Consider the following 10,701-nt stretch of genomic DNA (forward strand, 5'->3'; position numbering starts at 1 on the left):
GATGCATCTATCCCAGCCTATCCCCAGTTTCCAACCAAATCCAGGGATTTCTTTTAGGAGGCACTCAGATGACTAACAAGGTATGGCAGCACAATGTAACTGCATTAAAGCATTTTTGTTAGAGACAGAGATAACTCCAGGCACACACGTGAGATGAATAAGGTAGGAATAATTAACAGTTAGGAAAAAGAAAAGCAAAAGGCCAAGGCAGAGGGATGGAGACACAATCAATAATTTACCAGATTTACCAGAGTAGAACCAGCACCTCGAAAAGCCAATCTCCTCATAGTGTCTGATGGGCAAGCACAGATACTGCGAGAAGGGGACACTCTAAGAGTGCCAAACCAGTAATGGTGTTAGTACAGCCACAACTGGAAGACAAGAAAAAGAAAAGAGAGAGGGAAGAAAATTCAGAGTAGGCAGATAAAGAATAAAATCAAAGAATAAAGTGGATAATTACAGTGACAGAGAAAAAAAGCAAGAAACAGAAGGCAACTTTTTTTAGCCCAGCAGAAACTCTACAAAGTAATTTTGTACACAGAATGCTAGACACTTCTGTCATTGTCACAGTAAAAATACATTTCTCTAATGTTCCTGAATATGCATTACAGATTTCACAGCCACTTGCTAGAGAATGATTCATCAAGCAGAGCAGAAAGTAAACAGAAGTGATACCTGACCTGAGAGTACAAACCAGAAAGCTGTAAGTTACAGAATGCAAAGCAGAAAAGTGCTTATAACAATATAATCTTAAGGTCAACAAACACTTAATAAACTCTAAGATGATGCACCTCCAACACTCTTCAGAGTAGATTTTTATACTCAGAAGTAAGCACAAAATATGCAGCCATACACTAAAAAACCAGTTTCAATTTCTTTGCAGTGTCCAAGCCTGATTCTTTTCACAGAAATTCCATGTGAAATATACAGAACCATTTTATGGCAAAATGTTTGTTTCTATGTAGTTCTTCCAACTCCTGCCTTCAATCAAACCCCAGAGAGGTTCTTTTCCTGTTCACCACTCTGGACATTTTCATCACACCGACATGCAGAGAAACTCTGTGGTTTATCAGCAGGCAATTCATTTTGGGAACTGACAACAGCCTCAAGCCTTGGCACTGTCTCCAGCTTCCATCTGAAGGCTACAGTCTGGAGTGGCTGCACCAGGCACGTGCTGGGAAACACAAGCCCTTGGTTGTGGAAGAAAGGCAGGAGGGACTACCAGAATCAATAATTCTGCTTCAACCAGGAACTCAAGAGTACACTCAGTCCAGTCCCATCCTGAAATAAAGATCTGGGAACCTCCCAACCAGCACCTGCCTGCAGGCTGCACATCAGCTGCTGCATGTCCACTCTCCGAGGCACAATGCTGTGGCTCTCAGCCATACTCTGACACTGCTGTGATCAAGGTACTCTCACCACTCATACACAGCCTCCAAAACACAGAGGTTTTCCTCCTCTAGTAACTGTGCAAAATATGGATCAGTCTGGACAACATCACAAACACTCAGTGAGAGACCTGCTGATGTAACACTCACTGAAGGTGAGGCTCCAAAACACAAACTTCTCCCTAAACTGCCACACTCCTAAGCACAGAGAACTCAGCTGTGCACAGAAACACAGTTTTACTGCAGAACCTCTCTCCCAGAGCTTCTTCTGCAATTGCACTGCTGGCTCACAAGTCTCTCAACAGTCACACCAAGACTCTCCACTGCTATCAATGAGCACCTCCAATGCAACAGGAGCTTGAGCATCTCCTCAGTCATTGCCCTCACCAACCATAAAAATGTCACAAAACCACAGCAAGAAACGCTTTGGCCATTACTAATTCACATGAACACTGATATACACAACGGGGGAAGGAAGGCTGTCTCTCCCAAAACTGTACAGAAGGACCACAAGTGTCACCCACCCCAACCTCCCTACACCAACAGGTTTTACACACGTCGGACACCATACACTTAAAATAAAACATTCTAGCACCTATAGGTTCATTTTCTGCCTCCAGGCAGAGAGCTAAAAACCAATAGATACCATGGGTAGTATGTATTGCTATCAGGATCTCCCACGTTTCACCAGAAACACGAAACACGGTAAATTTAGCCAAGGGAACAGGGGAGGGAAACGCAGCCGGAATTTCCCCCGGTTACCGATCCCATTGAAAGCTGCCACGGGATGGAAAGAGGGGGCTGGCAGCGACCGGGCACGGTAAAAGGGCAAAGCTGGTAAAAAGCGAGAGGGACAACACAGCCACCGCTTTATCCACACCGGGACAAGGAACAAAGACACCGAATGTGTAATTGCCCCGAGGCGGCGGAGCCCTGCCCGGGAGCTGAGGGGTTATCCCCGGCAGGAAACAAAGGGAAGCCCTTTCCCGGCTCCGGACCGTGTCCCGGGCCCGCCCCGCGCTGCCGCCACAGCGGGCAGGACCCGCCGCTGTGCCCGGGCCCGCCCCGGGAGCGGCCGTTGTCACCCCGCGGGCCCGGCCCGGCGCCGGGATGGAGAACACGGCGGGAACGGGGGCGGGAAGGAAGGGCTGAGGCGCACCCCGGCCGGCGACACGGCCCGGGCCCGGGGCGGGTGACAGGGGCGGGCGGCGCTCGGCGCCCCGGGCCCGGCGCGGCACGGCCGCTGCGCGGTCGGGCGGCGCCGCCACACAAAGAGAAGCAGCGGCCTCCAAGCCCCGGCCCGCGCCCCGCCCGCGCCGCTCACCCCGCCGGCTCCGCTCCGCCTCCCGCAGCCGCGGCCGACCCGGGGTGGGTGCGCGGGGTCCGCCCGGCCCGGCCCGTCCCGTCCCGCCGGTACCGCCCGTCCCGACACCGCCGGTGCCGCCGCCGCCGCTGCCGCAAAGCGCGCCCGGCCGCCCAACGCGCCGAGCCCGCGCGACACCCCGGCGGGGCAGCGCCGGCGCGCTTTACGGCAGCGCCCGCCGGCGGGAGCACGTGGCGGCGCCATGAAGCGACCGAGTGAGCGCCGGGAGCGGCTCCGGGACGGGCGCCGGGAGGGGACGGGATGGGCGCGGGAGGCGGCCCGGCACCGGGGGGTGGCGGCCGCCCGTGGCCAAGCGAGCGGCGGCGATCGAGGGGGCGGGAATCGGGGAGCGGGGCTCGGGGGAACGGCGGCGGGAGCTCGGTGGCGGGGATGTGCGTGTCGGTACACGGCGCTGACGGGCGCGGTGCGTTGCAGAGCTGCGGAAGGCGAGCAAGAGGCTGAGCTGCCACAAGCGCTACAAGATCCAGAAGAAGGTGAGGCCCGGCCCCGGTGCCGCGTTTGGCCGTCCCGGGGCCTCTGCGCTGCGGTTTTGGGCCTTAGGCTGAGAAGGTTTCTTGTGCCTGCTTCAGATCAGAGAACACCACCGAAAAGTCCGGAAGGAGGCCAAGAAACGCGGACACAAAAAGCCCAAGAAGGATCCCGGAATTCCCAGTGCGGCCCCGTTTAAGGAGGAGCTTCTGCGGGAAGCGGAGCAAAGAAAGCAGAGGGTAAAAACTGAGACCATCCCTTTCTTTATGGAAGCTTTGCGTGCATAAGTGAGCACTCAGAGGAGCAGTCATGGTAGATGGTCCCAGCAGACTCGTGCTTTGGAAAAACGATGTATTTATTTCCAGCATTGTACAGTGTGCAACGCTGGAAATATGAGCAAATCAAATAATGATTTACTCTTTTATTTTTAACCTTTGTTTTCTCACTGTGCACGGGAACACGCTGAAAGTGACATTTCTAACGCAGTCAGAATTCCCTGTGGTGCTGGGATACAGAAATGCCCCATTGGAGTGCTGGGAGTTAAATCATGGCATTATGGGATTACACAGAAAATAGGGATCTCCTGTCTGCAGTGTGGACTAATGTGACATTTGTCAGCTGTAAGTGTGGCTGCAGAGCTGCTCTTATGGCTGCCTCTGGGTAGGGTGCAAAAAAAAAGCCCAGAGTCACTTGGATAGCCAGGACTTATAACTGAGCCGGCTCAGGAGCTTGGGTGAGGAATGGGGAGAAGGAACATTCTTTCTTACCACCTTCAAAGATGTTTTATCTGGCCTGGGTTTTTGTTTGCAATCAGCTTGAAGAACTGAAACAAAAGCAGAAGCTCAACAGACAGAAAGAGCATGAAAAGAAGAGGAAGCTGGAAGCTAAAAAGAATGCAGCCACAATCAAGGAGAAAGCAGAGGGACAGGTAGGGGTTCTGTCCTGTATGATTTTGATTCCTTGAACCTGTAGAAGTCATCCTGAAACTGCACATTCTTAAGCAGCATGTTACATTTTCATGCTGAATATGCACACAAATATTAGACACTAATTCTCATTTAAATAATTTCCTTTTGTTTTTATTTGCTTTAGGAATCCTCTGGCAAATCTAAAGGAAAGACTAAAAAACCGCTGAATAAAAATTCTAAGAAATCATTCTGCAGAGAGCTCATGAAGGTGAAATGCTTTAACTGTTTTTATATCATTAGATGAGAGTCAGCAATAAGACCACTTGTTATTTTCCTTTTTTTGTGTTACTGTTTAGAACACAAAGTTTGTCTGTGGGAACTTAGCACACTGAAATAAGGGATTTTACAACAGACAATGTTAACAACTATTTTTGTGAGCCACAGCTATACCAGAATTGTCATCTGGTCTGTAATGTCTTGTTTGAGTCTTGTCTTTTTTCTGACCCAGGTGCTTGAGGCCTCAGACGTGGTTCTGGAGGTTTTGGATGCCAGAGATCCAATGGGCTGCAGGTGTCCTCAGCTGGAGCAAGCTGTCACTTCTTCTGGAGGGAACAAAAAGCTGCTGTTAGTTCTGAACAAAATTGGTAAGAAATTCAGGTTTTTCACAGTGTTACTGGCACTGTGGTTCTTTGGTAGGTGAGCTATGAAGATTTTAAAGGAGTCTGATATTCCATTGAAGACATGAGATCCAACTCTGAGCTCACTAAAAAGGCTGCAAATTACCAAGTACCAGCAGCTAAGTAAAGAAAATAAAAATAGCAAGAGCAAAGGGAACTTTGTGGTAAAGTAGCCTTTGCAAGGACTGTGGGGTAATCCTTCACAGAACATCATTCTATACCTTACAAAGTCTTCTGTCAGGACCCCAACATTAAAAATCTAATACAGAGGCCAGAAGTGTAATTGTGATGTGCTCTGCTAAGGCACAGACCCTGTGTGCCTTTGGGGAATGCACCCAGTCCTTTATATTAGAGTTCTCAGCCAAAGGGCATTTGTCATGTTAATTTAAGGAGTGAAAGAACTGCTCTGCTTTCCAGATTTAGTGCCAAAGGACAACGTAGAGAAATGGCTGAATTATTTGAAGAAGGAGTTTCCAACCGTTGCTTTTAAGTCAGCAACAATGATGAAGGACAAGACTATGGTAAGAGCACTGCAGGCTGTCCCATGAAAAGGTCATGTGTTTGCAGTCATACATGTTGAAACATCTTTAAAATTCCTTTTCCCCTGTTTTGATTGCACTTCTGGGACTGATGGATGTGCCTTTACACTTTGACTGAGCTTTGCAGTACAGTGGGGGAATTCTTACCACTGCAGTTACAGTAGATGAATAAATCTAAGTGTCCATATTTTATCTTCCTTAATAGCTCCTGACCATGGGTTTTTTTTTGCCTTTGACTCCTGTAGCAGGAACAGGTCACAAAAAGACATGCACGTGTTGATTTCTCAGAAACCTCTCAGTATTTTGGAAGCAAATGCCTCTTGAAGCTTCTTCAAGGGTATGGCAAGGCCCAAGACAGAGCCATTCAGGTTGGGGTGGTAGGTAAGTGCTTGGAGAAACAGGAGTTTCCTTTTCCCATAAAGCTTGGGGATCCTGTATTACTGGACTGGGTAAAACTGCTAACACCTGATTTGCTAATGAGTTTTCCAGTCATTGTTCTTTGATCCAAAGCTCTCAGTGTTGTAGTGCTTCAGCTGCCAGGGATTCATGGTGCACTTCCACATGGATCTGTGGGAGCCCAAAGAAGGCAGGATATGTGCTCCACTGGCCCTGCCTTCCTCATGCCTGACAAAAATTCCATGGAATGTAGCACCACAAATCCTACAAGTGTGAGAAATGAGGATACATTCTTTGTCTTACTTCTGTAGTGAAGACTTCAGATCCAACTCTGATCTCACACTGATGCTTACCTTAGCAAAGATACCTGGAAGAAGCTGTTTTGATGGGTGTTAAAAAGTTGTTTTCTTATTTAACTTAAAAGGATTTATGTGATTTTTCCTCAGGTTTCCCTAACGTGGGAAAGAGCAGCATCATCAACAGTCTCAAAGGAAAGCGTGCTTGTAATGTTGGCCTGACAAGAGGTGTTACCAAGTAAGCTCAGCCTGATCAAAGCTGTTCTTTTCCTTGTTTGTTGTGTTTCAGCTACCATGAGTTTGTGTTTCAGTCCATTAGGGGCAAAGCACACCAGTGTGCAGCTTTAAAAGCACAGTAAAATTTGCAAGATGAAAGGTACTGATATGTGTGATGCAAGCTCTCTCCAGGAGATAAACTTGTGTATAAACTTGATGTTTTGTTTGTTTAAATTTCTATCCTACACAAAGCACATGATGACAAAACGTTGAAACTGACTGTATGAAGTACATTCAATCCAACACTGAGCTTTGTGTCTTGCATCCCTCATCCCTGATTATCTACTCACAGTGCATTTTCCTCTGAACAGGTCCATGCAAGCTGTGCACCTTGATAAGCAGACAAAGATGCTGGACAGTCCAAGTATAATTGCAGATCCTTCTAACAGTGCCCTTGCTCTGGCCTTGAGAAGTATCATAGACCCTGAAGGATCAGACTCAGCAGTTGTGCTTGAAGGAGTAAATGCCATAATAAATCACTGCAGTAAGCAGCAGGTGAGCTCCATCTTTTTTCTACATCTCTTACTGCATCAGACTTCTCTGTAGGTTTCTTAGGCCCAGTAATGAAAGTTCATTTTCTGTAGCTAATTCTGATAGTCTTTGAACTGCTTTCCCTAAGCATGCAAAGTGGCAATGCCAAGGGTGATCCTTCATCCTTTCAAACAGAAGGCAGAACAGCATGCCACAATCCTGACAACCAGAGTAAAGAGCATTGCTTTTAAGACATCATCACCATACAATCAGAGAGTGAAAAATGATGATACTGCTTGTATGCTGCCTAGGTTACAGTGAAGACCTCAGATCCAACTCTGATTTCACTCTAGTTTCAAGCAAATTAACCTAAGCCTAATTGCCTTTCAGTTATTTTAAAAGTTTTCATAGACCAGTGTGCTGCCCTGCTGCAGCACATGTCATGTTTGAGACAGCCACAATACACAGAGTATCCCCACAGAACTAAAGAAAGCTTCAGCCCACACAGAGTAACACCTTACCTCTTCAGAAGGCTGCAAGCATCTGCCCTTCTTGTTCTTCAGCCCAGCCTTTTATCCCCTCCTGTTGATGCCCTGCACCTGGGTGCCCTCTGTTCCCTTTGGTGGTTGCTCAGTGCCCCTGGGCACTCCATGGCTCATTGCTGTCAGTGCTGCTCACAGCTGTACCCACTGGGGATGAGGTTCAGCCCTAGCCCCACTCCCAATTACCACAAACTGTGCACCTACACTGTCTCTGTACACCCACGAGTCTGCTTGAATGGCAGATGAGTTTGCTGATGAAGTAGGCATTTTGCTTTCTAATGTTTACTCCCACATGTGTGAGAAAAACAGCTTTTCTCTTACTCTGTCCTCATATTATCCAACTTTATTTGCTCTTTTACTCCTAAAACTATGAGAAGGATGGGCATCTCTTTCTAAATGTGCTATTTTCTTTTGCCCTAGGTAATGATGCACTATAATATCCCAGATTTCAGGGACCCTGAAGAGTTTTTATCTTTACTGGCTCAGAAGAGGGGCATGCTGAAAAAGGGAGGTGTTCCTGACATAGAAAATATGGCTAACGTAGTGCTTTGTGACTGGACAGGGTATGTATGCTGTGAACTTTGCTCTCTGCTGCTCATCTTTTTCTCACTGTTAATCCAGCACAGCAGAAGCACAGAGTCCAGCAAAGTACTTAAAAAGGAGAGGCTGCTTTTTCCCTTCCTTTCTCACATTTCACTTGGGTAAGGAGCTGGATTGTCCAACAGATTTAGAGGATGCCATCCACAGATAATTTTCTGAAGTAGTGAAGGATACATGAGAGGAATCAGAACCTGTTGCACATTATTGCATAGACAGTTTCTGTAATGGAAATGTGCTTTCCTCTCAAATACCAATTCCACGTTGTCCTCTTATAGACAGGAAAGGATATGGCAAACTTTCTGTGCAAATTTAGGGAGGTTCCTATATTCTGAGGGTAGGAATAAATGTAACTCACATTCAGTAATTGACTGTGACTATCTCCCTTGCTGAAGTGACTCAGCTGCTTTTACAGGCAGGTGATCTGTGGTGACAAAGTGCCACTGCATTTTCCTCTCAGGAGTGGGCTATCCCCTTAATACTGTTGTCAGCTTCAGAGTCAAATTTTAATATCTATTGAACTGCTGTTAAACACTTATTAGTTTGAGAGCTTGGTGCTCTGGGTTTTATTTTTAAATACGGTGATTTAACTGTGTTATCTTTAGTTAGTTTTTTTAATGTTGATTTTTATTTTCTCAGAGCCAGAATAAAGTACTACTCACAACCTCCAGGATCTCAGAAACCACCACCCTATCTTACAGAACAAAAAATAGCTGAAATGCAGGAAGGCTTTAATTTAAATAACCTAGAACAAGAAAACAGCAACACTGTTCAAGGTAGGACTGTTCTTGTAATAGACTACCATTAACCATAGGGTTACAGATTGGCCTGGGTTGGAAGGGGCCCTAAATCCATCTTGTTCCAAACCCCCAGCTGTGGGCAGGGCCACCTTTCACTCAGGCCAGATTAGCCAGAGCCCCCTCCACTTCCAGGGATGGCGCAGCCACAGCTTCTCTGGGAACAGCTGTGCCAGGGCCTCACCATCCTCACAATAAAGAATTTTTTCCTGCTATCTAAACTAAACCCACTTAGCTAAATTTACCTATTCCCAAGTCCAGGTTCTCCAGCTCCTAGCAGTTTTCTGTAGATGCCTCAGGGAAAGCTTTTCTCAGAGAATTTCCTTGCCTTGATGGCACAACCCTGTGTGGGAGCCCTGTCTGGTAGGGAGGGGGCAGAACTGCAGTGTCCCCACTCAGGGGCTGGGCATTACATCAGTGCTGAATGACAGAGACTGAACAGACACTTCCTGTGGTTTTTGCAGCTATAAAGCACCCCAGTCCAGCAAGCAGCATTGCTTTTCAGTCAGCTGGAATGACAAATGGGACAATAGAGGAAAATAAAATGATAGAGGAAGGATCAAAGTGGGGAAACATGGAAACAAGCAAGGAGGAGGAGGAGGAAGAAGAAGAGGAGGAAGAGGAATTCGCAGAAAGTGATGATGATGAACATGATGTGGAAGAAGAAGAAGATGATGATGATGATGATGATGTCAAAGAGGTAAATGAGGATTTCACTAGGTCTGGGCTTTTTTCCTGAATTAAGGAAACAACATAGTTCAAAATCACTTGGCCTCAGCAGTGAGGCTCAGCTATACAAGGGGCCGTGCACACTTTCCCCAGGCTCTGTTAGGTTCCATTTGCATGGGAGATTTCATTAATGATGTTAAAAGAATGTCTGACCTCTGACTTGCAGGAAACCCAAGTTCAGGTCACCAGAAAAGCAAAGCCTGGAAAACACCAAACAAATCCTACAAATCCCAAGGAGCAGAGGGCAGGTGTGTATTTGTCACCTGGCTTAAGTATGGGCTCTGGAATCTCCAGGATTTGCGCTGGTTTCACTAACACATGATTTTCTCTTCTCAGGAAATGAACGTTCCAGATCACTGTCCTTCAGCTTAGATAAACCAGCAGATGAGGATGATGCCTATGATTTTAATACAGACTATGTGTAACAAACCAGGTGGGAAGCACTGTCTGGAGAGCTGCTTCTGGCTTTCAGAACAGTCAGGAACACTGGGGGTTGCAGCAGAAGCTGGAGGAGTGCTGCAGAGCCAGAGCTGCTGCAAAGACTCAGCTGTTGCTGTGTCAGATAATGTACATAATAGTGCATCTCCCTGGATAGTTCCAGATTTTATACAGGTCTAGGAAACTGATTGTTATTCAGCTTTGTCATAAAGTTTATTTCCTATATTAAAGCCTATTTAAAAAATTCCTAGTAGACTCACTTAGTCTGTTCATTTTGCCTTATAAAATACCTATCAAGAGAATAAACCCTTTGTCTTTGAAAGATAAATGATAAATGTTTCATTCTAGCCACATTCAAACAACAAATCTGTTTTCCTAGAGGATTACAAAGATTTTACCCTTAGAGCATGACTTTAGACAGTGACTTTTCAGTACATTTTTGCAAAACATCTTCTGTGCATCTGTTTTCTTCCTATTAACTGAAAAGTATGATTTCTGTGTTCTTTGATAAATAGGTGTGGTTTTCCTCAATGTCTGCTAAGCCACAGATTCTCATGGGCAGCTTAAAAAGATGTCAAGTGCATACACAAACAGGCAGTTCCTTTAAGCCTGCCAAAACCCAGCTTGCTCAGCTGAATTGCATTGTCAGCTAATCAAAGTAAAATCTTTCAAAGTTGATAAGTGAATTTACTCCTAACTGCTTCAAGGGCAAGAATGGTTCTTGTTCTAATGGTTCATCAAAACCCAGTAAAAGAAGCAATAGGTAACAAACCAGATCAGGGTATCCATGACAGA

General features: G+C 46.4%; 2 protein-coding genes and 4 non-coding genes across 9 annotated transcripts in view; 5 read left to right on the forward strand and 1 right to left on the reverse strand.

Moving 5' to 3' along the window:
• PBRM1 (polybromo 1) overlaps positions 1-2,790 on the reverse strand; it is a 57,566-nt gene extending 54,776 nt beyond the window's left edge. For 3 of the 4 annotated variants that reach the window (XM_066558439.1, XM_066558438.1, XM_066558437.1), the window contains exon 1: positions 240-290. In XM_066558439.1, coding sequence (XP_066414536.1) covers positions 240-287 — 48 coding nt within the window. In that variant the 5' untranslated portion in view covers positions 288-290. Of the gene's footprint in view, positions 1-239; positions 372-2,712 lie in introns of those variants that run through there. The other variant, XM_066558440.1, reaches the window with a different exon arrangement.
• A 115-nt stretch (positions 2,791-2,905) lies between these two features.
• GNL3 (G protein nucleolar 3) lies at positions 2,906-10,153 on the forward strand. Its single transcript, XM_066557877.1, has 15 exons — positions 2,906-2,966; positions 3,187-3,245; positions 3,342-3,479; positions 4,055-4,168; positions 4,333-4,416; positions 4,657-4,792; positions 5,243-5,346; positions 5,610-5,745; positions 6,207-6,294; positions 6,644-6,827; positions 7,766-7,908; positions 8,582-8,718; positions 9,204-9,439; positions 9,635-9,716; positions 9,805-10,153. Exons 1-15 carry the CDS (start codon positions 2,954-2,956, stop codon positions 9,891-9,893), a joined length of 1,743 nt encoding a protein of 580 aa, XP_066413974.1. The 5' UTR covers positions 2,906-2,953; the 3' UTR covers positions 9,894-10,153.
• Positions 4,847-4,919, forward strand: LOC136561918 (small nucleolar RNA SNORD19). Its single transcript, XR_010784433.1, has one exon. It is a non-coding gene; the product is annotated as a small nucleolar RNA SNORD19 (small nucleolar RNA).
• On the forward strand, positions 6,035-6,108 carry LOC136561919 (small nucleolar RNA SNORD19). Its single transcript, XR_010784434.1, has one exon. It is a non-coding gene; the product is annotated as a small nucleolar RNA SNORD19 (small nucleolar RNA).
• Positions 6,516-6,591, forward strand: LOC136561921 (small nucleolar RNA SNORD69). The gene has a single exon (XR_010784437.1). It is a non-coding gene; the product is annotated as a small nucleolar RNA SNORD69 (small nucleolar RNA).
• Positions 7,082-7,158, forward strand: LOC136561920 (small nucleolar RNA SNORD19). The gene has a single exon (XR_010784436.1). It is a non-coding gene; the product is annotated as a small nucleolar RNA SNORD19 (small nucleolar RNA).
• Positions 10,154-10,701: the final 548 nt, after the last annotated feature.

Source organism: Molothrus aeneus, chromosome 12 (genome assembly GCF_037042795.1).
Source record: "Molothrus aeneus isolate 106 chromosome 12, BPBGC_Maene_1.0, whole genome shotgun sequence".
Classification (NCBI taxonomy): Eukaryota; Metazoa; Chordata; class Aves; order Passeriformes; family Icteridae; genus Molothrus; species Molothrus aeneus.

What these genes read in the sequence shown, in the direction of transcription:
- GNL3 (XM_066557877.1), top strand. An exon ending in CGGAGCAAAGAAAGCAGAGG is followed by an intron (nt 3,480 to 4,054) that starts GTAAAAACTGAG and finishes GTTTGCAATCAG; the next exon opens with CTTGAAGAACTGAAACAAAA. An exon ending in TCCCAAGGAGCAGAGGGCAG is followed by an intron (nt 9,717 to 9,804) that starts GTGTGTATTTGT and finishes TTCTCTTCTCAG; the next exon opens with GAAATGAACGTTCCAGATCA.